Source organism: Somniosus microcephalus, chromosome 20 (genome assembly GCF_052327205.1).
Source record: "Somniosus microcephalus isolate GS21.2 chromosome 20, FLI_Smic_1.0, whole genome shotgun sequence".
Taxonomy (NCBI): Eukaryota; Metazoa; Chordata; class Chondrichthyes; order Squaliformes; family Somniosidae; genus Somniosus; species Somniosus microcephalus.
In genome coordinates, this window is record NC_141006.1 from 4,115,288 (window position 1) to 4,136,050 (window position 20,763).

The 20,763-nt window shown below is 50.8% G+C and overlaps 1 protein-coding gene across 1 annotated transcript in view; it reads right to left on the minus strand.

The window, feature by feature from the left end:
* Positions 1–819: 819 nt before the first annotated feature.
* Positions 820–20,763, minus strand: part of col9a2 (procollagen, type IX, alpha 2) — a 168,974-nt gene continuing 149,030 nt past the window's right edge. Inside the window, exons 22-23 of the mRNA XM_085963164.1 lie at positions 7,741–7,818; positions 820–1,510 (exon numbers count right to left, since the gene is read on the minus strand). Of these exons, the coding sequence (XP_085819290.1) occupies positions 1,317–1,510; positions 7,741–7,818 (272 nt within the window). The 3' untranslated portion in view covers positions 820–1,316. The remainder of the gene's footprint in view (positions 1,511–7,740; positions 7,819–20,763) is intronic.

Genomic DNA, 20,763 nt, shown 5'->3' on the forward strand with positions numbered 1-20,763 from the left:
CATGACAGTGCGAAACTCAGACTGTTGGCTGGCTTCAGTGTGTCCTGCATTGCCCAACGTGATCTCAAGCACCCACTCGCTGAAAGATGACACCTGGCACCATTCACAACACAGCTCAGTGTCAACGTTGCTCCAATCAAAATTAAACCAAAAGGGAAAGTTTAAAAGAACTCTTCAAATAAAACCCCAAAATGCTGGAAATATCCAGCAGGTCGACCAGCACCTGAAAGAGAAAAGACATCTTATCCTTTGGCCAACCATCGTGGAGCGAGCCCTTGGCTCAGTGGTAGCATGCCTGCCTCTGGGTCAGAAGTTGCAGGTTTCAAACCCACTCCAGACCGTCCCAGCGAGCGGAGACCGACCGGAGCTCCAGCTTGGGATTCTGGGTTGACATCCAGTGGGATACTCGCGTCTGGTGGGTGTGGTGTTCCCATCATATGGGTTGTGGGAGCCCAACAACAGCACCGTGTCAGACTGCCGCTACTTTACATTGCTCTCCAGGAGAAGGTTTGATCAGAATTATCCACAACATCAACCTGCCATTACTCTTCCCGATGCTGACTGACCTACGGTGTATTTTGCATTTCCAGCGCTTGCAGTTTTGCTTACTTTTTCATCCCATCAGAGCTGCCATGCTCAGAGCTCGCCCTGTCACTTACCACGACAAAAGTGGCTCACCGAACCCAACAGGCTGGGCCCTGAGAGGGATGTGGAATAAGTATGTAGCAGACTGTGGTGAGAAGATGAGTGAGGTGGTGGAGAGAGCACATCCGCAATGGGCTGGGTCTCTGCACATGGTCAGACTATATAACAAGGTGACCCCGTTAATAACACATTTAATCCATTAAAGAATACAATGAGAAGGAACGCCATTACACACAAACACAGAGAGACAGGCTGCAGCACCATGCAGCGTTACACAAGGGACTGACACAAACTCACATCACTATTAACATCCCCACATAGTTTGTCTTACTCATTTTAAAATAATTAAACTGAATGAAAAGTTAGGAACCAATGTACATCAATTCAATCCTCGCTCAAATAAACATGCCAATGCAAAATCTGTTTTTTTAAACTCTTTGGGCTTTCATTTAATCTGAAAAGCAATAACTTTTTTTCTTTTTTCATTTCCTTTGTGTTTCTTTTTTTTTTTAAAAGCACCAAATATTTTAAATCAGTTCAGTCTTCAAGGAAACCGCTTCTGTTGGGTTTGTTTCCTGGCTGGCACCGTGTTCTCCTCCCCTCCCTCTCCGCCATGCATGCGGCACTTGGTGACCTGTTTGGCCGCGCACTAGCTGTCGGTCACGGTTTGTTCACGGCCCCTTGAAGTCCGGTCCCCCGCCCGATGCCAGGAACGCCGAGGCCCCTAAGCAAGCAGCAGCTTCACAGAATCCGGGTATCCCAGGGCGCCCGGGCAGACCAGGGCGCCCGTGCTGTCCGGGGACACCTGACACACCATAATCACCGTCTCTGCCGCCTACACTCCGTCCTGGCATTCCTAGGGGTCCTGGAAAGAAAGAAAGAACGAACTTGCATTTATATTGCACTTTTCATAACTTCAGGACTTACTCCTTGGCTACTGGACCACAGAGGGAGTCACAGGCACAGGAGGAGCAATGGGAGATCATTGGAGGGGCAGGAAAGCAACTGTGGGACTTGACCCTGTGCAGATACAGGTCACTTTATGGGCTGGATACATAGAAAATATTTCCGAAGATGGAGGAAACCATGTCTACCCTCATCAGGTGGGGCTTTTCAAACATGTTTTTGAAAGACAAATCCAAGTCAACAAATTGGGATTCAGTGGAATCAACAGGAACCACCCCCCATTCCAACAAATTCTGATGATCTTGTGTAGTGGAAATCTGGAATTCTCTGCCACAAAAGGCTGTGGATGCTGGGACAATTGAAACTCTTGAGCCTGAGAATTGATAGAGTTTTGTTCGGTAAGGGCATCAAGTCATAAAAAGTTGACATATTAAGCAGCCATGATCAAAATGAATAATGGAACAAATTTGAGGGCCTGAATGGGCTACTCCTGTTTCTATGTTCCTAGACTTGTATAAGAGAGACTTGTATTTATATAGCACCTTTCATGACCATCGGATGTCCCAAAGCACTTCACAGCCAATGTAGAATAGATACACAAATCATTAAAAGTAGCGACCCAGGTTAATAAGGCCACAAAAAAAAGCAAACAAAGCACTGTGATTTGTTTCTAGACCGATAACATTGATACAGCTTTACTGTGTATCTGACCCGTGCTGTACCTGCCCTGCGAGTGTTTGATGGGACAGTGTAGAGGGAGCTTTACTCTGTATCTAACCCGTGCTGTACCTGCCCTGGGAGAGTTTGATGAGACAGTGTAGAGGGAGCTTTACTCTGTATCTAACCCGTGCTGGACCTGCCCTGGGAGAGTTTGATGAGACAGTGTAGAGGGAGCTTTACTCTATATCTAACCCCGTGCTGTACCTGCCCTGGGAGTGTTTGATGGGATCGTGTAGAGGGAGCTTTACTCTGTATCTAACCCCGTGCTGTACCTGCCCTGGGAGTGTTTGATGGGATCGTGTAGAGGGAGCTTTACTCTGTATCTAAGCCGTGCTGTACCTGCCCTGGGAGTGTTTGATGGGACAGTGTAGAGGGAGCTTTACTCTGTATCTAACCCGTGCTGTACCTGCCCTGGGAGTGTGTGATGGGACAGTGTAGAGGGAGGTTTACTCTGTATCTAACCCGTGCTGTACCTGCCCTGGGAGTGTTTGATGGGGACAGTGTAGAGGGAGCTTTACTCTGTATCTAACCCGTGCTGTACCTGCCCTGGGAGTGTTTGATGGGACAGTGTAGAGGGAGCTTTACTCTGTATCTAAACCATGCTGGACCTGCCCTGGGAGTGTGTGATGGGACAGTGTAGAGGGAGGTTTACTCTGTATCTAAACCATGCTGTATCTGCCCTGGGAGTGTGTGATGGGACAGTGAAGTTATGTCAGGCTTGCATTGAACCTCGGTTAGACCACACTTGGAGTACTATGAACAGCTCTTGCCTTCATCATATTATAAAAAGGATATAGAAGCACTGGAGAAGGTGCAAGAAAGATTCACAAGGATGATACCAGAACTGAGAGGATATACTTATCAGGAAAGGATGAACAGGCTGGGGCTCTCTTCTCTCGAAACGAGAAGGCTGAGGAGTGACCTAATAGAGGGCTTTAAAATTATGAAGGGGGTTGATAGGGAAAATGTAGAGAAGAGAGAGAGAGAGGTAGAGGAGCAAATCTGCAGGGAAATCACAGAGATATGCAAGAGCTATAGAGTGGTGATATTGGGGGATTTTAATTACCCAAATATCAATTGGGATAATGCTAGGGTAAAGGGAAAGGGGGGGAAGGAATTTCTGAAAAGTGTTCAGGAGGATTTCCTTGACCAGTATGTTCTTGGCCCAACTAGGAAGGAGGCATTGCTGGATCTGGTGCTGGGGAATGAGATGGACCAGGTCGACCAAGTGTCTGTGGGAGAACACTTGTGTACGAGTGATCATCGTATCATAAGATTTAGATTAGCAATGGAGTGGAGCAAGGAACAATCTAGAGTGGAACTTCTAAACTGGAATAGGGCTAACTTCAATGGGATGTGAAAGAATCTAGCCTGGGTAAAATGGAACCAAAGACTGACAGGAAAAACTGTAACGGAACAATGGGTTATCTTTAAGGAAGAGATGTTCCAAGTACAGGCTAGGTACATTCCAACAAGAGGGAAGGGTAAGGGAACCAAAGCAAGGGCTCCTTGGATGACGAGGGAGATAGAGAAGATGATGAAACAAAAAAAGAGGGTGTATGATGCATGTCAGGTGAATTCTTTAAGGGAGAACCAGACCAAATACAATAAGTTGAGAGGGGATGTGAAGATGAAAATAAGATTGGCAAAGAGAGAATATGAGAGTAGAATGGTGGTTAACATAAAAGGGAACCCAAAAATCTTCTACCGGCATGTAAACAGTAAGCGGGTAGTAAGAGGCGGGGTGGGGCCTGTTAGGGACAGAGAATGTGATATATGCTTAGAGGTGCAGGGCAAGGCTAGAATACTCAATGAGTACTTTGTATCGGTGTTTACTAAGGAGGTGGATGCTGACAAAATATCAGTAGAAGTGGAAAATAAAAGTAATGGAAGGGGTGAAAACTGATAGACAGGATGTACTAGAAAGGTTGGATATGCTGAGCATGGACAAGTCGCCTGGTCCAGATGGCTTGCATCCCAGGTTGCTAAGGGAATTGGAGGAGAAGATAGCGGAAGGGTTTGCCATAATTTTCCAATCTTCCCTAGATGTGGGGGAGATGCCTGAGGATTGGAAAGTGGCAAATGTGACACCATTGTTCAAGAAAGGGTGTAAGGACAATCCTAGTAACTACAGGCCGGCCAGTTTAATATCAGTGGTGGGTAAAGTTTTAGAGAGGTTTAAGCTAATTAAGGAGAGCCAACACGGATTTGTAAAAGGCAGATCGTGTTTGACTAATCTAATTGAATTTTTTGATGAAGTAACAGGGAGGATTGATGAAGGGAATGCAATGGATGTTGTCTACATGGATTTTAGGAAGGCGTTTCACAAAGTATCGCATAGAAGGCTGGTTAAAAAAATTGAGGCTCATGGAAGAGGTGGGTCAGTGGCAGCTTGGATAAGGAATTGGCTTAAGGACAGAAAACAGCGAGTTATGGTAAATGGCTGTTTTTCAGACTGGAGGTTGGTAGACAGTGGTGTTCCCCAAGGGTCAGTGCTGTGGCCCCTGCTTTTTTTGATATATATATTTGACCTGGATATTGGAATACAGAGTAGAATTTCTAAATTTGCCGATGACACCGATCGCGAGATCCCGCGCAGGGGAAAAAATTCGAGGGAACATTGGCCATAAATTGGTCACCAATAAATCCAATCGAAAATTCAGGAGGAACTTCTTTAATCAGAGAGTGGCGAGAATGTGGAACTTGCTAACAAAAGGAATGGTTGAGGCGGATAGTATAGATACAGAGTAAAGCTCCCTCTACACTGTCCCCATCAAACACTCCCAGGGCAGGTACAGCACGGGTTAGATACAGAGTAAACCTCCCTCTACACTGTCCCATCACACACTCCCAGGGCAGGTACAGCACGGGTTAGATACAGAGTAAAGCTCCCTCTACACTGTCTCATCAAACTCTCCCAGGGCAGGTACAGCATTTAAGGGGAAGCGAGATAAGCACATGAGGGAGTGAGGAATCGAAGGATATGCTGATAGAGGTAAAAGAAGAGGGGGGAGGAGGCTTGTTTGGACCATAAATGTCAGTTGGGCTGAATGGCCTGACTCTGGGCTGTAGATTCGATGTCATTCTATGTATGTTCCTGCCTCTGCAGAGCTCTACCTGGCCTCGAGTTTTCTTTGCGATTCTATTTTACAAAAATCTCAGTAGCACTGGAACTCCCCAAATCAATAGGGAAAAATGGTGATATACTTATAAAATACTAGATAGTGAGACATCAATAAACAACATTGATTAATGAGCAAGAGCACGCAACAAGTAGGGCAGCTCCAAATTTACCAGCTGAGTAGGGATTACAGTGAGAGGCAGCCGGAGAGCTCCAGGAGAATAATTCACCCCTAGCCTGTTGCTGAGTGGAATGGTCAGGCCTGGTAGGAGGTGGATTCTTGTTGCCCAGTTTCCAGTAGGTGAGGGGTCGAGAATGAGGGGCCATAGAGACAAGATTAAATGCAAGAGATTTAGAACAGAGGGCAGGAGAAACTTCACAGTTATGAGGATGTGGGACTCACTCCCAGGGTTAGTGGTTGAAGCAGAAGCTGTGCCCTTATTTAAAAAGGGCAGTAGACAGAAGGCTGGAAACTATAGACCGGTTAGCCTAACATCTGTGGTAGGTAAAATTTTGGAGTCCATTATTAAGGAGACAGTAACAGGACATTTGGATAATCATAATTTAATAGGACAAAGTCAGCATGGTTTTATGAAGGGGAAGTCATGTTTGACAAATTTGCTGGAGTTCTTTGAGGAAGTAACATATAGGGTGGATAAAGGGGAACCAGTGGATGTAGTGTATTTAGACTTCCAAAAGGCATTTGACAAGGTGCCACACAAAAGATTATTGCTTAAGATAAAAAATCACGGGATTGGGGGTAATATTCTGGCATGGATAGAGGATTGGCTATCTAACAGAAGGCAGAGAGTTGGGATAAATGGTTCATTCTCAGACTGGCAATCAGTAACTAGTGGTGTTCCACAGGGGTCAGTGCTGGGTCCCCAACTCTTTACAATCTATATTAACGATTTGGAGGAGGGGACCGAGTTTAGCATATCAAAGTTTGCAGATGATACTAAGATGGGAGGGAAAGTAGTGAGTGAGGAGGACATAAAAAACCTGCAAGGGGACATAGACAGGCTAAGTAAGTGGGCAGAGATTTGGCAGATGGATTACAATACTGGAAAGTGTGAGGTTATGCACTTTGGCAGGAAAAATCGTAGAGCAAGTTATTATCTTAATGGCAAGAAACTGGAAAGTACTGAAGTACAAAGGGATCTGGGGGTCCTGGTGCACGAAACTCAAAAGGTTAGTATGCAGGTGCAGCAAGTGATTAAGAAGGCCAATGGAATGTTGGCTTTCATTGCTCGGGGGATAGAATATAAAAATAGGGAGGTATTGCTTCAGTTGTACAAGGTATTGGTGAGACCGCACCTGGAATACTGCATACAATTTTGGTGTCCATACTTAAGAAAAGACATACTTGCTCTCGAGTCAGTACAAAGAAGGTTCACTCGGTTAATCCTGGGGATGAGGGGATGGACATATGAGGAGAGGTTGAGTAGATTGGGACTCTACTCATTGGAGCTCAGAAGAATGAGAGGCGATCTTATTGAAACATATAAAATTGTGAAGGGGTTGGATCGGGTGGATGCGGGGAGGATGTTCCCGATGCTGGGTGAAACTAGAACTAGGGGGCATAGTCTTAGAATAAGGGGCTGCTCTTTCAAAACTGAGATGAGGAGGAACTACTTCACTCAGAGGGTGGTAGGTCCATGGAATATGCTGCCCCAAAAAGCTGTAGAAGCTACATCATTACATAAATTTAAAACAGAAATAGACAGTTTCCTAGAAGTAAAGGGAATAAAGGGTTATGGGGAGTGGGCAGGAATTTGGACATGAGTCTAGGTTCGGATCGGTCATGGCCCTGTGGGTAGCGGAGCGGGCCCAGGGGCCGTGTAGCCTAATCCTTCTCCTATTTTGTGTGTCTAATTCTGTTAGATTCAGGAGATGGTTCTGTGATAGTAGATTGGCAGTTAGGATCAGATCAGCCATTATCTTATTGAATGGCGGAGCAGGCTCGAGGGGCCGATTGGCCTACTCCTGCTCCTATTTCTTATGTTCTTATGTTCTTATGTTCTAACATTGAAGATTGGATTAGAGAGGAGAGGATCAGGGGATGAAGGGATCTGGGAACAGGGCGGGTAAATGTGATTAGGACTGTTTGCTCGCTTGGAGGGTAAACACCGACACGGACTGGGAATGGCCTGTTTCTTTGTGCTGACCTCTCTGTAGTTCTATGAAAACATGTCTAGCAGAGATGGAGTGTGGAAGGGATTAAACTGCATGGGCTCCAGATACAATCAGCTGGGAGAAGGATTCCACAACTGAGAATCTCAAACCTCAAACATAATACATAAAGACAGCCGAGAGGCACTGAATATGGTGGAGTCTCCTCCTCTTACCCGTGATGCCTGGTGGGCCCGGGAGGCCTGGGTGTCCACGCCCTTTCTCACCTCGATCGCCCTTCACCCCTCGTTTGCCTTGATTTAAACAGAGCATAGATTGAGAGAGGCACCAGCACCAGTCACAAGGGTTCTTACTGGCTGAGCAATGGGCTTCATAATTGATCAAAAGACAATCACTGGTCTCCATAATCAATCAAAGGATAATCAGCGAATGACCGGTTGGACCATCGGTTTTTGTCCCATTGTCTATACCTTAAAATCAATGATTAAGGTTTCCGATAAACTTCCATCATCAGCAAAGCAAATCTGAGAACTCACGCCAAGATCCCACACTTTGCCCGCTCCTAACTTATACCTTGCCTGGCTTTATCACACCCCTAGCATGCCTCCGTCACAGTAAGATGCAGAATAAAACTCCGTCTACTCTGCTGTAATGTCTCTCACCAATGGTCTAAGAAGAAGACCCCCCACCCCGCTACTGCAACAGTCTGACAGTTTCCCACATCAGTCATTCTTGGCCTCTCTCATTGAGTCGACCAATTCAGTGATAGAAACATAGAAACATAGAAGATAGGAGCAGGAGTAGGCCATTTGGCCCCTCGAGCCTGCTCTGCCATTCAATGAGATCATGGCTGATCATCCAAATTCAGTACCCTGTCCCTGCCTTCTCCCCATATCCCTTGATCCCTTTAGCCTCAAGAAATATATCCAACTCCTTCTTGAATATATTTAATGAATTGGCCTCTACTGTCTTCTGTGGTAGAGAATTCCACAAGTTCACCACTCGTTGGGTGAAGAAATTCCTCTTCATTTCTGTCCTAATTGGCTTACCCCTTATCCTTAGACTGTGACCCCTGGTTCTTGACTCCCCGACCATTGGGAACATTTTTCCTGCTTCTAGTCTGTCTAGTCCTGTTAGAATTTTATAAGTTTCAATGAGATCCCCTCTCATTCTTCTAAACTCTAGCAAATACAAGCCCAATCGACCCAATCTCTCTTCATACGTCATTCCTGCCATCCCAGGCATCAGTCTGGTGAATCTTCGCTGCACTCCCTCCGTGACAAGAACATCCTTCCTTAGATAAGGCGACCAAAACTGCACACAATACTCAAGGTGTGGTCTCACCAAGGCCCTGTACAACTGCAGTAAGACATCTTTGTTCCTGTACTCGAATCCTCTCGCTATGAAGGCCAGCATACCATTTGCCTTCTTAACCGCCTGCTGCACCTGCAAGCTTACCTTCAGTGACTGGTGCACAAGGACACCCAGGTCTCGTTGCACTTCCCCTTTTCCCAATCTATTGCCATTCAGATAATAATCTGCCTTCCTGTTTTTGTCACCAAAGTGGATAACCTCGCATTTATCCACATTGTACTGCATCTGCCATGCATCTGCCCAATTACACAACCTGTCCAAATCATACTGGAGTTTCTCTGCATCCTCCTCACAGCACACATGCCCACCCAGCTTTGTGTCATCTGCAAACTTGGAGATATTACATCTAGTTCCCTCGTCTAGATCATTAATATATATATTGTGAATAACTGGGGTCCTAGCACCAATCCCTGCGGTACCCCAGTAGTCACTGCCTGCCACTCGGGAAAAGAGCCGTTTATTCCAACTCTTTGCTTCCTGTCTGCCAACCAGTTCTCTATCCAAGTCAGTACCTTACCCCCAATCCCATGTGCCTTAACTTTGCACGCTAATCTCTTATGCGGGACCTTAATGAAAGCCTTCTGTAAGTTCAAGTACACCACAGCCACTAGTTCTCCCTTATCTATTCTACCAGTTACATTGTGGCAGAGCCACTGAGGGACTCTGAACAACTGTACATAATTCCCTTTAATGATGTGTTAGCTACAGACTAAATCTGTACCATTGTATATACTGTTTGCATGTACAGGGCGCGGTCCCTTTAAGAGCGCGGGCAAATGCGATGACGTCATGCCGCTAATCACGTGATCACCCAAACGCGGGAAAAACGTGATGGCGTCATGACGCCATCCACGGGACCGCCCAGGCAGTCCTCGTGGAGCCTCCGACCTGTTAAGACCTGTATTCATAGTTCTCTTGCATCAATCTGTTTAAACTCGTTAGTTTGACATTAAAAACCTTTTTGATTGATCGCCTGAGTCGACCTCTGTTTCTAGATAGGAATTTGACCATTCCTACATTGGTGACCCCGACTTTTGCGAACGTTTTTCGCGAAAGGAACACAGCATGGAGGCCAACACCGTTTCGTTGAAGCTGCCGCAGTTCTGGGAGCAACAAGCGACCTCGTGGTTCATCCAAGTTGAAGCCCAGTTCGCCCTGAGAGGCATATTTGAGGATCAGACCCGTTACTTATACGTGGTCTCCGCACTCGACAGCTCTACCGCTTCGCGGATCGTCAGTCTTCTCCAGAACCCCCGCAATGGACCACAAGTATGAAACCCTCAAGGCGCGGTTGCTACAGGTCTTTGGGCTCACGAAATCAGAGTGCGCCCATCGACTGCTCGCTATGCCCGGGCTCGGGGACTCCAAGCCTTCTGAGCAGATGAGCCAAATGCTCACACTCCTGGGCTCCGAACTGGAATGCTTTCCCTTCAGAGAGTTATTCCTCAGCCAATTACCGGAGCAGGTGCAAGCGGCCCTGGCCAGATCCGAGGTCGAAGACTGCGCAGCGCTCGCTGCCAAGGCAGACAAAATATTCGCAGTTACGCAACAGTACTGCGCTGCCACGAGGCCCCCATCCCCCACAGATGCCGCCCCAGCTCCTCAGCCTGCGGGGCTGTGCTTCTACCATGCACGGTTTGGCGCGAAGGCGCGATGCTTCAAGACCGCTACCATTATTCCTGTGCCAAAACAAACGGCTGTGACGTGCCTGAACGACTATCGACCTGTCGCACTCACACCCATCATAATGAAGTGTTTCGAGAGACTGGTCTTAGCCCACATCAAAGCCAGTGTTCTTGCCTCTCTTGACCAACACCAGTTTGCCTATCGTGCAAACAGATCAACGGAGGATGCAATCACAACTGCTCTACACTCGGCACTGAATCACCTAGATGGTAAGGAGACCTACATCAGAATGCTGTTCATAGACTACAGCTCAGCATTCAACACTATCGTCCCCAACAAGCTGGCCACCAAACTCCAAACTCTTGGCCTGAACACTTCCCTCTGCAACTGGACCCTGGACTTCCTAACAAACAGACCCCAGTCTGTCAAATTAGGTAACCACACCACCCCCCCCGACCCTGAACACGGGGGCCCCACAAGGATGTGTGCTGAGCCCCCTCCTCTACTCCCCCTTCACCCACGACTGTGTGGCTGTTAATGGTTCCAACACTATCATCAAGTTTGCGGATGATACCACGGTAGTAGGCCAGATCACCAACAACGATGAGTCAGCCTACAGGGAGGAGGTCCAGCATCTCGTGAAGTGGTGCGCCGAGAACAACCTGGCCCTTAACACCAAGAAAACCAAAGAAATCATTGTGGACTTCAGGAAGTCCAAAGGCGGAAGTCACACCCCCATCCACATCAATGGGGCTGTGGTGGAAAGGGTGGACAGCTTTAAGTTCCTCGGAGTCCACATCACGGAAGACCTCTCCTGGCTCCTCAACACCTCCTCTCTGGTGAAGAAGGCCCAGCAGCGCCTATATTTCCTAAGGAGGCTGAAGGGATGTAACCTGTCACCCCTGATCCTCTCTAACTTTTACCGCTGCACTATAGAGAGCATCCTGACGAACTGTATCACAGTATGGTATGGCAGCTGTAGCTACTATGACCGGAAAGCCCTGCAGCGGGTAGTCAAAACTGCCCAACGCATTACCGGCACCCGGCTACCGACCATAGAGCACATATACCAGAAACGCTGTCTATGGAGGTCACGGTCCATCATCAAAGACCCTACCCACCCCAGCCACAGTCTGTTCGCCCTCCTGCCATCTGGGAGACGCTACAGATGCATTCGCACCCGTACGACCAGATTTAGGAACAGCTTCTTTCCCAGGGCTGTCATCCTACTGAACTCCACAAATAAACTCTAAAGCCTGCACATCTGCCAATGCACTTTATTATGGTTATATTTATGTTAATATACTACAAGCCAAATGTATGTTGAATGTTTAAATGTCTTAATCCAAATGTACACTCTCGGGAGCTGCAAGCCTACATTTCATTGTACTGCACTTGTGCACTAACAATGACAATAAATGTTGATTTGATTTGATTTGATTTGATGTTGCCGCCCTCCCTGCAGCTTCTCTCAAAAAATTAAAAAACAGCAACAACTCCGTCCAACGAGGAACGGGTCTAACGGGTGCCCTGCGGCCACGATGGCAATCGGCACTGCAGGCAAGCTGCTCTTCATCACAGATACCCTCTCCGGTCGTCGGTTCCTGTGCGACACCGGAGCGCAGTGCAGCATTCTACCCGCGTCAGCTCTTGATGTACAGGCTGGGAGGCATGGCCTCTCCCTCGAAGCGGCTAATGGCGGTGCAATTCGGACCTTCGGCAGGCGGCGGGTCCAGGTGTGCTTCGGCGGCCAGCGGTTTTACTGGGAATTTGTTACGGCCAAGGTTTTGCAAGCCATTCTCGGTGCGGATTTCCTGTGCGCCAACAGCCTCCTGGTCGATGTAAGGAACCGACGGCTGATCAACACGGCCACCTTTCACTCTATCCCTTGCCATCGTAGCAACACCATGTCGCGCACCGTCTCCTGCGCTTTTCCAACTCCGGATGAGGTCTCTCGCCTGCTAGGCGAATTTCCAGACCTGACAAGGCCCACGTTCTCCTCCACGGCCACAAAACATGGTGTGGAACACCACATCACCACCACCGGCCCCCCGGTCCACGCGCGGGCCCGGCGCCTCGAACCTGGCAAGCTAGCGGTTGCAAAGGCGGAGTTCGCAACAATGGAACGGTTAGGGATTATTCGCCGGTTGAATAGTCCCTGGTCTTCGCCTCTTCACATCGTACCGAAACCTGGCGGCGGATGGTGGCCATGCAGCGACTATCAGCGCCTAAACAACGATACCCGATCCCCACATCCAGGATTTCTCTGCCCATTTGGCAGGAAACACCGTTTTTTCCAAGGTTGACCTTGTCCGAGGCTACCACCAGGTCCCGGTGCACCCGCAGGATGTTCCGAAGACCGCAGTCATCACCCCTTTCGGCCTCTTCGAATTTTTAAGGATGCCGTTTGGGTTGGAGAACGCCGCCCAGGCTTTCCAGTGCCTGATGGATTCCGTGCTGCGGGACCTCAAGTTCCTTTTCGTCTACTTGGATGATATTCTTATTGTCAGTCCTAATAAGGAGGAGCACATCTGTCACCTACGCACCCTTTTTCGACGCCTCAGCCAACACGGCCTAATCATCAACCCAGCCAAGTGTCAGTTTGGCCTGCACCAAATTGATTTCCTGGGGCATCGCATCACCTCAGAGGGAACGGTTCCTTTGCAAGCGAAAGTAGAGGCGGTGACATCCTTTCCACGCCCGTAGAACATAAAGGCCCTGCAGGAATTCCTCGACATGGTAAACTTTTACCACCGTTTCGTGCCTAAGGCAGCAGACCAAGTCTCAGACCTAGAAGTGCAGGCTTACCGTACCAACATCACTAGCCTCCGGTTAGCCGACGTCTGGTTCCATTCGGCAGGTACCACGCTGCTGTGTGACGTCTCCGTTCGGGACCCTCGCCCTATTGTGCCGGTTGCCTGGCGCCGCAAGGTGTTTGACACCATACATGGGTTGTCACACCCAGGAATGAAGGCTTCTCAGAAGCTAATGTCATCTAAGTTCGTTTGGCGGGGCATGCATAAAGATGTCCGTGACTGGGCCAACACCTGCGTGGTCTGCCAGAAAGCAAAGGTACAGCGCCACATCAAGGCTACATTGGTCACCTTTGCAGTTCCGGAGCGACGGTTTGACCACGTTAATGTGGACCTGGTAGGACCACTTCCACCTTCCCATGGTTTTACGCACATTCTGACCACAGTAGATCACACCACCAGATGGCCAGAGGCGGTTCCCCTGTCCTCTACTACTTCGGCGGACGTGGCCAGGGCGTTCATCTCTTCCTGGGTCGCCCATTTTGGAGTGCCTGCTGACATCTCTTCGGACCGGGGACCGCAGTTTTCTTCCGAACTCTGGAATGCAGTGGCTCAGGGACTCGGTGTCAAATGACACCGCACCACAGCCTACCACCCACAAGCGAATGGTCTGTGTGAACGTTTTCACAGATCGCTTAAAGCTGCACTGCGGGCCAGCCTCCAAGATGCTGGATGGGCGGACAAGCTGCCGTGGGTCCTGTTGGGCCTTCGCACGGCCCCCAAGGAAGATCTTCACTCTTCCGCGGCAGAGCTCGTTTATGGTCAGCCGCTGCGAGTTCCAGGGGACTTCCTGCCAACACCAACGGAGCCATGGTCCGCCTCAGGCCAGCTTATCAGTCACCGGGAGGCAGCCAGATGTTTTGTACCGGTCCCCACATCGCATCATGGGTTTCAGAGCTCTCACGTTCCAGCAGAGCTGAAGGAAGCTGAATACGTGTTCATCCGCCACGACGCTCACCGAGATCCGCTCAAGGTCCCATACACTGGTCCTTTCCGCGTGTTAGAGTCGGGAGACAAAACCTTCACGGTGGATGTCGGTGGTAAACCGGACCACATTTCGGTCGACCGTTTGAAGCCAGCACACCTGGACCTTGACCGTCCCATCGAGACCACACAGCCGCCAAGACGAGGTGGGCCGCCCAGCGTCGTCACGCCAGGACAAGCGCAACCACCCGCCAGACCGCCCGCCATCCAACAGCTTCCGCTTCGGGAATACAGGAGTCGTTCTGACAGGCTCGTCAGACCCCCTCACCGTTTGACTTTTTCCGTTAAAGACAATTCTGGGGGGGGGCACATGTGGCAGAGCCACTGAGGGACTCTGAACAACTGTACATAATTCCCTTTAATGATGTGTTAGCTACAGACTAAATCTGTACCATTGTATATACTGTTTGCATGTACAGGGCGCGGTCCCTTTAAGAGCGCGGGCAAACGCGATGACGTCATGCCGCTAATCACGTGATCACCCAAACGCGGGAAAAACGTGATGACGTCATGACGCCATCCACGGGGCCGCCCAGGCAGTCCTCGTAGAGCCTCTAACCTGTTAAGACCTGTATTCATAGTTCTCTTGCATCAATCTGTTTAAACTCATTAGTTTGACATTAAAAACCTTTTTGATTGATCGCCTGAGTCGACCTCCGTTTCTAGATAGGAATTTGACCATTCCCACAACATCCACAAAAAATTCCAGTAGATTAGTCAAGCACGATTTACCTTTTGTAAATCCATGTTGACTTTGTCCGATCCTATCACTGTTTTCCAAGTGCTCTGCTATTACATCTTTTATAATGGACTCTAGCATTTTCCCCACTACCGATGTCAGTCTATAATTCCCCGCTTTTTCTCTTTCTTAAATAGTGGGGTTACATTAGCTATCCTCCAATCCATGGGAACTGTTCCAGAGTCTATAGAATTTTGGAAATGACCAGCAATGCATCTACTATTTCTAGGGCCACTTCCGTAAGTACCCTAGGATGAATCGAGGCAGTTTTGTGAAGTAGGCCCATGTCCTCCAGGAACTGGATTGAGACTTCCCGAAACTCTCATGTCGGACCCTTGCATCTAGCTGACGAGAGACCTTGATGCAATCAGTGCGAGCTGCATTTAAACTCCGGGAGTCTGTGCCTAGCCCGCTGCAGATGCAGAACACCAAGTATTTGCACCTTAACAAATGAAATGTTCAAGATGCAGATCTACAGAGGTTTATCATTTGTGAGCAGGATCTCCAAATCCATTCTCACTATGGTGACAGCTCACCTGGTGCTCCTCACACCTGTAGAGCATCTCTCAACACCGAGCTCACTCCCCGAGCTCTCTCTCACCGAGCTCTCTCACCGAGCTCTCTCTCACCGAGCTCTCTCACCGAGCGCTCTCGCACCGAGCTCTCTCACCGCGCTCTCTCTCACTGAGCTCTCTCACCGAGCTCTCTCTCACCGAGCTCTCTCACCGAGCTCTCTCTCACCGAGCTCTCTCTCACCGAGCTCTCTCACCGAGCTCTCTCACCGAACTCTCTCTCACCGAGCTCTCTCTCACCGAGCTCTCTCACCGAGCTCTCTCTCACCGAAGTCTCTCTCACCGAGCTCTCTCTCACCGAAGTCTCTCTCACCGAGCTCTCTCTCGCCGAGCTCTCTCTCACCGAGCTCTCTCACTGAGCTCTCTCTCACCGAGCTCTCTCACCGAGCTCTCTCTCACCGAGCTCTCTCTCACTGAGCTCTCTCTCACCGAGCTCTCTCACCGAGCTCTCTCACTGAGCTCTCTCTCACCGAAGTCTCTCTCGCCGAGCTCTCTCTCACCGAGCTCTCTCACTGAGCTCTCTCTCACCGAGCTCTCTCACCGAGCTCTCTCTCACCGAGCTCTCTCTCACTGAGCTCTCTCTCACCGAGCTCTCTCACCGAGCTCTCTCACTGAGCTCTCTCTCACCGAAGTCTCTCTCACCGAGCTCTCTCTCACCGAGCTCTCTCACTGAGCTCTCTCTCACCGAGCTCTCTCACCGAAGTCTCTCTCACCGAGCTCTCTCTCACCGAGCTCTCTCTCACCGAGCTCTCTCTCATCGAGCTCTCTCTCACCGAGCTCTCTCTCACCGAGCTCTCTCTCACCGAGCTCTCTCACCGAGCTCTCTCTCACCGAAGTTTCTCTCACCGAGCTCTATCTCACCGAGCTCTCTCTCAGCGAGCTCTCTCTCACCGAGCTCTCTCTCACCGAGCTCTCTCTCACCGAGCTCTCTCTCGGAGCTCTCTCTCACGGAGCTCTCTCTCACCGAGCTCTCTCTCAGCGAGCTCTCTCTCACCGAGCTCTCTCTCACCGAGCTCTCTCACGGAGCTCTCTCTCACCGAGCTCTCTCTCACCGAGCTCTCTCTCACCGAGCTCTCCCTCACCGAGCTCTCTCTCACCGAACTCTCTCACCGAGCTCTCTCTCACCGAGCTCTCTCTCACTGAGCTCTCTCCGTGAGCTCTCTCTCACCGAGCTCTCTCACCGAGTTCTCTCTCACCGAGCTCTCTCTCACCGAGCTCTCTCTCACCGAACTCTCTCTCACCGAGCTCTCTCTCACCGAGCTCTCTCACCGAGCTCTCTCTCACCGAACTTTCTCACTGAGCTCTCTCCCCGAGCTCTCTCTCACCGAGCTCTCTCTCACCGAGATCTCTCACCGAGCTCTCTCTCACCGAGCTCTCTCGCCGAGCTCTCTCACACCGAGCTTTCTCACCGAGCTCTCTCTCACCGAGCTCTCTCTCACCGAGCTCACTCTCACCGAGCTCTGTCTCACTGAGCTCTCTCTCACCGAGCTCTCTCTCACTGAGCTCTCTCTCACCGAGCTCTCTCACCGAGCTCACTCTCACCGAGCTCTCTCGGCGAGCTCTCTCACCGAGCTCTCTATCCGAGCTCTCTCACCGAGCTCTCTCTCACTGAGCTCTCTCTCACCGAGCTCTCTCACCGAGCTCTCTCGCACCGAGCTCTCTCACCGCGCTCTCTCTCACTGAGCTCTCTCACCGAGCTCTCTCTCACCGAGCTCTCTCACCGAGCTCTCTCTCACCGAGCTCTCTCACCGAGCTCTCTCACCGAACTCTCTCTCACCGAGCTCTCTCTCACCGAGCTCTCTATCCGAGCTCTCTCACCGAGCTCTCTCTCACCGAGCTCTCTCACCAAGCTCTCTCTCACCGAGCTCTCTCTCACCGAGCTCTCTCTCACCGAGCTCTCTCACCGAGCTCTCTCACCGAGCTCTCTCTCACCGAGCTCTCTCTCACCGAGCCCTCTCTCACCGAGCTCGCTCACCGAGCTCTCTCTCACCGAGCTCTCTCTCACCGAGCTCTCTCTCACCGATCTCTCTCTCACCGAGCTCTCTCTCACCGAGCTCTAGTCACCGAGCTTTCTCTCACCGAGCTCTCTCCCACCGAGCTCTCTCACCGAGCTCTCTCTCACCGAGCTCTCTCTCACCGAGCTCTCTCACCGAGCTATCTCACCGAGCTCTCTCTCACCGAGCTCTCTCACCGAGCTCTCTCACCGAGCTCTCTCTCACCGAGCTCTCTCACCGAGCTCTCTCTCACCGAGCTCTCTCTCACCGAGCTCTCTCCCACCGAGCTCTCTCACCGAGCTCTCTCACCGAGCTCTCTCCCACCGAGCTCTCTCACTGAGCTCTCTCTCACCGAGCTCTCTGTCACCGAGCTCTCTCACCGAGCTCTCTCCCACCGAGCTCTCTCTCACCGAGCTCTCTCACCGAGCTCTCTCTCACCGAGCTCTCTCTCACCGAGCTCTCTCACCGAGCTCTCTCACCGAGCTCTCTCTCACCGAGCTCTCTCACTGAGCTCTCTCACCGAGCTCTCTCACCGAGCTCTCTCTCACTGAGCTCTCTCTCGCCGAGCTCTCTATCCGAGCTCTCCCTCACCGAGCTCTCTCTCACTGAGCTCTCTCACCGAGCTCTCTCACCGAGCTCTCTCCCACCGAGCTCTCTCACCGAGCTCTCTCTCACCGAGCTCTCTCACCGAGCTCTCTCTCACCGAGCTCTCTCTCACCGAGCTTTCTCACCGAGCTCTCTCTCACCGAGCTCTCTCACCGAGCTCTCCCTCACCGAGCTCTCTCTCACCGAGCTTTCTCACCGAGCTCTCTCTCACCGAGCTCTCTCTCACCAAGCTCACTCACCGAGCCCTCCCTCACCGAGCTCTCTCTCACCGAGCTCTCTCTCACCGAGCTCTCTCTCACCGAGCTCTCTCTCTCACCGAGCTCTCTCTCACCGAGCTCTCTCTCACCGAGCTCTCTCTCACCGAAGTCTCTCTCACCGAGCTCTCTCTCACCGAGCTCTCTCTCACCGAGCTCTCTCGCCGAGCTCTCTCTCACCGAAGTCTCTCTCACCGAGCTCTCTCTCACCGAGCTCTCTCGCCGAGCTCTCTCTCACCGAAGTCTCTCTCACCGAGCTCTCTCACCGATCTCTCTCTCACCGAGCTCTCTCACCGAGCTCTCTCTCATCGAGCTTTCTCACCGAGCTCTCTCACCGAGCTCTCTCACCCAGCTCTCTCACCCAGCTCTCTCTCACCGAGCTCTCTCTCACCGAACTCTCTCACCGAGCTCTCTGTCACCGAGCTCTGTCTCACCGAGCTCGCTCACCGAGCTCTCTCACCGAGCTCTCTCTCACCGAGCTCGCTCACCGAGCTCTCTCCCACCGAGCTCTCTCACCGAGCTCTCTCTCACTGAGATCTCTCACCGAGCTCTCTCTCATCGAGCTCTCTCTCACCGAGCTCTCTCACCGAGCTCTCTCTCACCGAGCTCTCTCTCACCAAGCTCTCTCACCGCGCTCTCTCACCGAGCTCTCTCTCACCGAGCTCTCTCTCACCGAGCTCTCTCAGCGAGCTCTCTCTCACCGAGCTCTCTCTCACCGAGCTCTCTCACCGAGCTCTCTCTCACCGAGCTCTCTCACCGAGCTCTCTCACCAAGCTCTCTCTCACCGAGCTCTCTCACCGAGCTCTCTCTCACCGAGCTCTCTCTCACCGAGCTCTCTCACCGAGCTCTCTCACCGAGCTCTCTCTCACCGAGCTCTCTCTCACCAAGCTCTCTCACCGAGCTCTCTCTCACCGAGCTCTCTCACCGAGCTCTCTCACCGAGCTCTCTCTGCACCGAGCTCTCACCGAACTCTCTCTCACCGAGCTCTCGCTCACCGAGCTCTCTCGCACCGAGCTCTCTCACCGAGCTCTCTCACCAAGCTCTCTCACCGAGCTCTCTCTCACCGAGCTCTCTCACTGAGCTCTCTCTCACCGAGCTCTCTCACCGAACTCTCTCTCACCGAGCTCTCTCACCGAGCTCTCTCACCGAGCTCTCTCTCACCGAGCTCTCTCTCACCGAACTCTCTCACCGAGCCCTCTCTCACCGAGCTCTCTCTCACTGAGCTCTCTCTCACCGAGTTCACTCTCACCGAGCTCTCTCACCGAGCTCTCTCTTACCGAGTTCTCTCTCACCGAGCTCTCTCTCACCGAGCTCTCTCTCACCGAGCTCTCTCACCGAGCTCACTCTCACCGAGCTCTGTCTCACTGAGCTCTCTCTCACCGAGCTCTCTCTCACCGAGCTCTCTCACCGAGCTCTCTCTCACCGAGCTCTCTCACCGAGCTCTCTCACCGAGCTCTCTCTCACCGAGCTCTCTCACCGAGCTCTCTCACCGAGCTCTCTCTCACTGACCTCTCAGAAGAAATAGGAGCAGGAGTAGGCCAATCGGCCCCTCGAGCCTGCTCCACCATTCAATAAGATCATGGCTGATCTGATCCTAACCGCCAATCCACTATCCCAGAACCATCTCCTGAATCTAACAGAATTAGACACAGGAAATAGGAGCAGGACCAGGCTACACGGCCCCTGGGCCCGCTCCGCTACCCACTGGGCCATGACCGATCCGAACCTAGACTCATGTCCAATTTCCTGCCCGCTCCCCGTAACCTTTAATTCCCTTTACTTCTAGGAAACTGTCTATTTCTGTTTTAAATTTATGTAATGATGTAGCTTCTACAGCTTTTTTGGGCAGCATATTCCATGGACCTACCACCCTCTGAGTGAAGTAGTTCCTCCTCATCTCAGTTTTGAAAGAGCAGCCCCTTATTCTAAGACTATGCCCCCTAGTTCTAGTTTCACCCATCATCGGGAACATCTTCCCCGCATCCACCCGATCCAACCCCTTCACAATCTTATATGTTTCAATAAGATCGCCTCTCATTCTTCTGAACTCCAATGAGTAGAGTCCCAATCTACTCAACCTCTCCTCATATGTCCATCCCCTCATCCCCGGGATTAACCGAATGAACCTTCTTTGTACTGACTCGAGAGCAAGTATGTCCTTTCTTAAGTATGGACACCAAAACTGTACGCAGTATTCCAGGTGCGGTCTCACCAATACCTTGTACAACTGAAGCAATACCTCCCTATTTTTATATTCTATCCCCCTAGCAATGAAA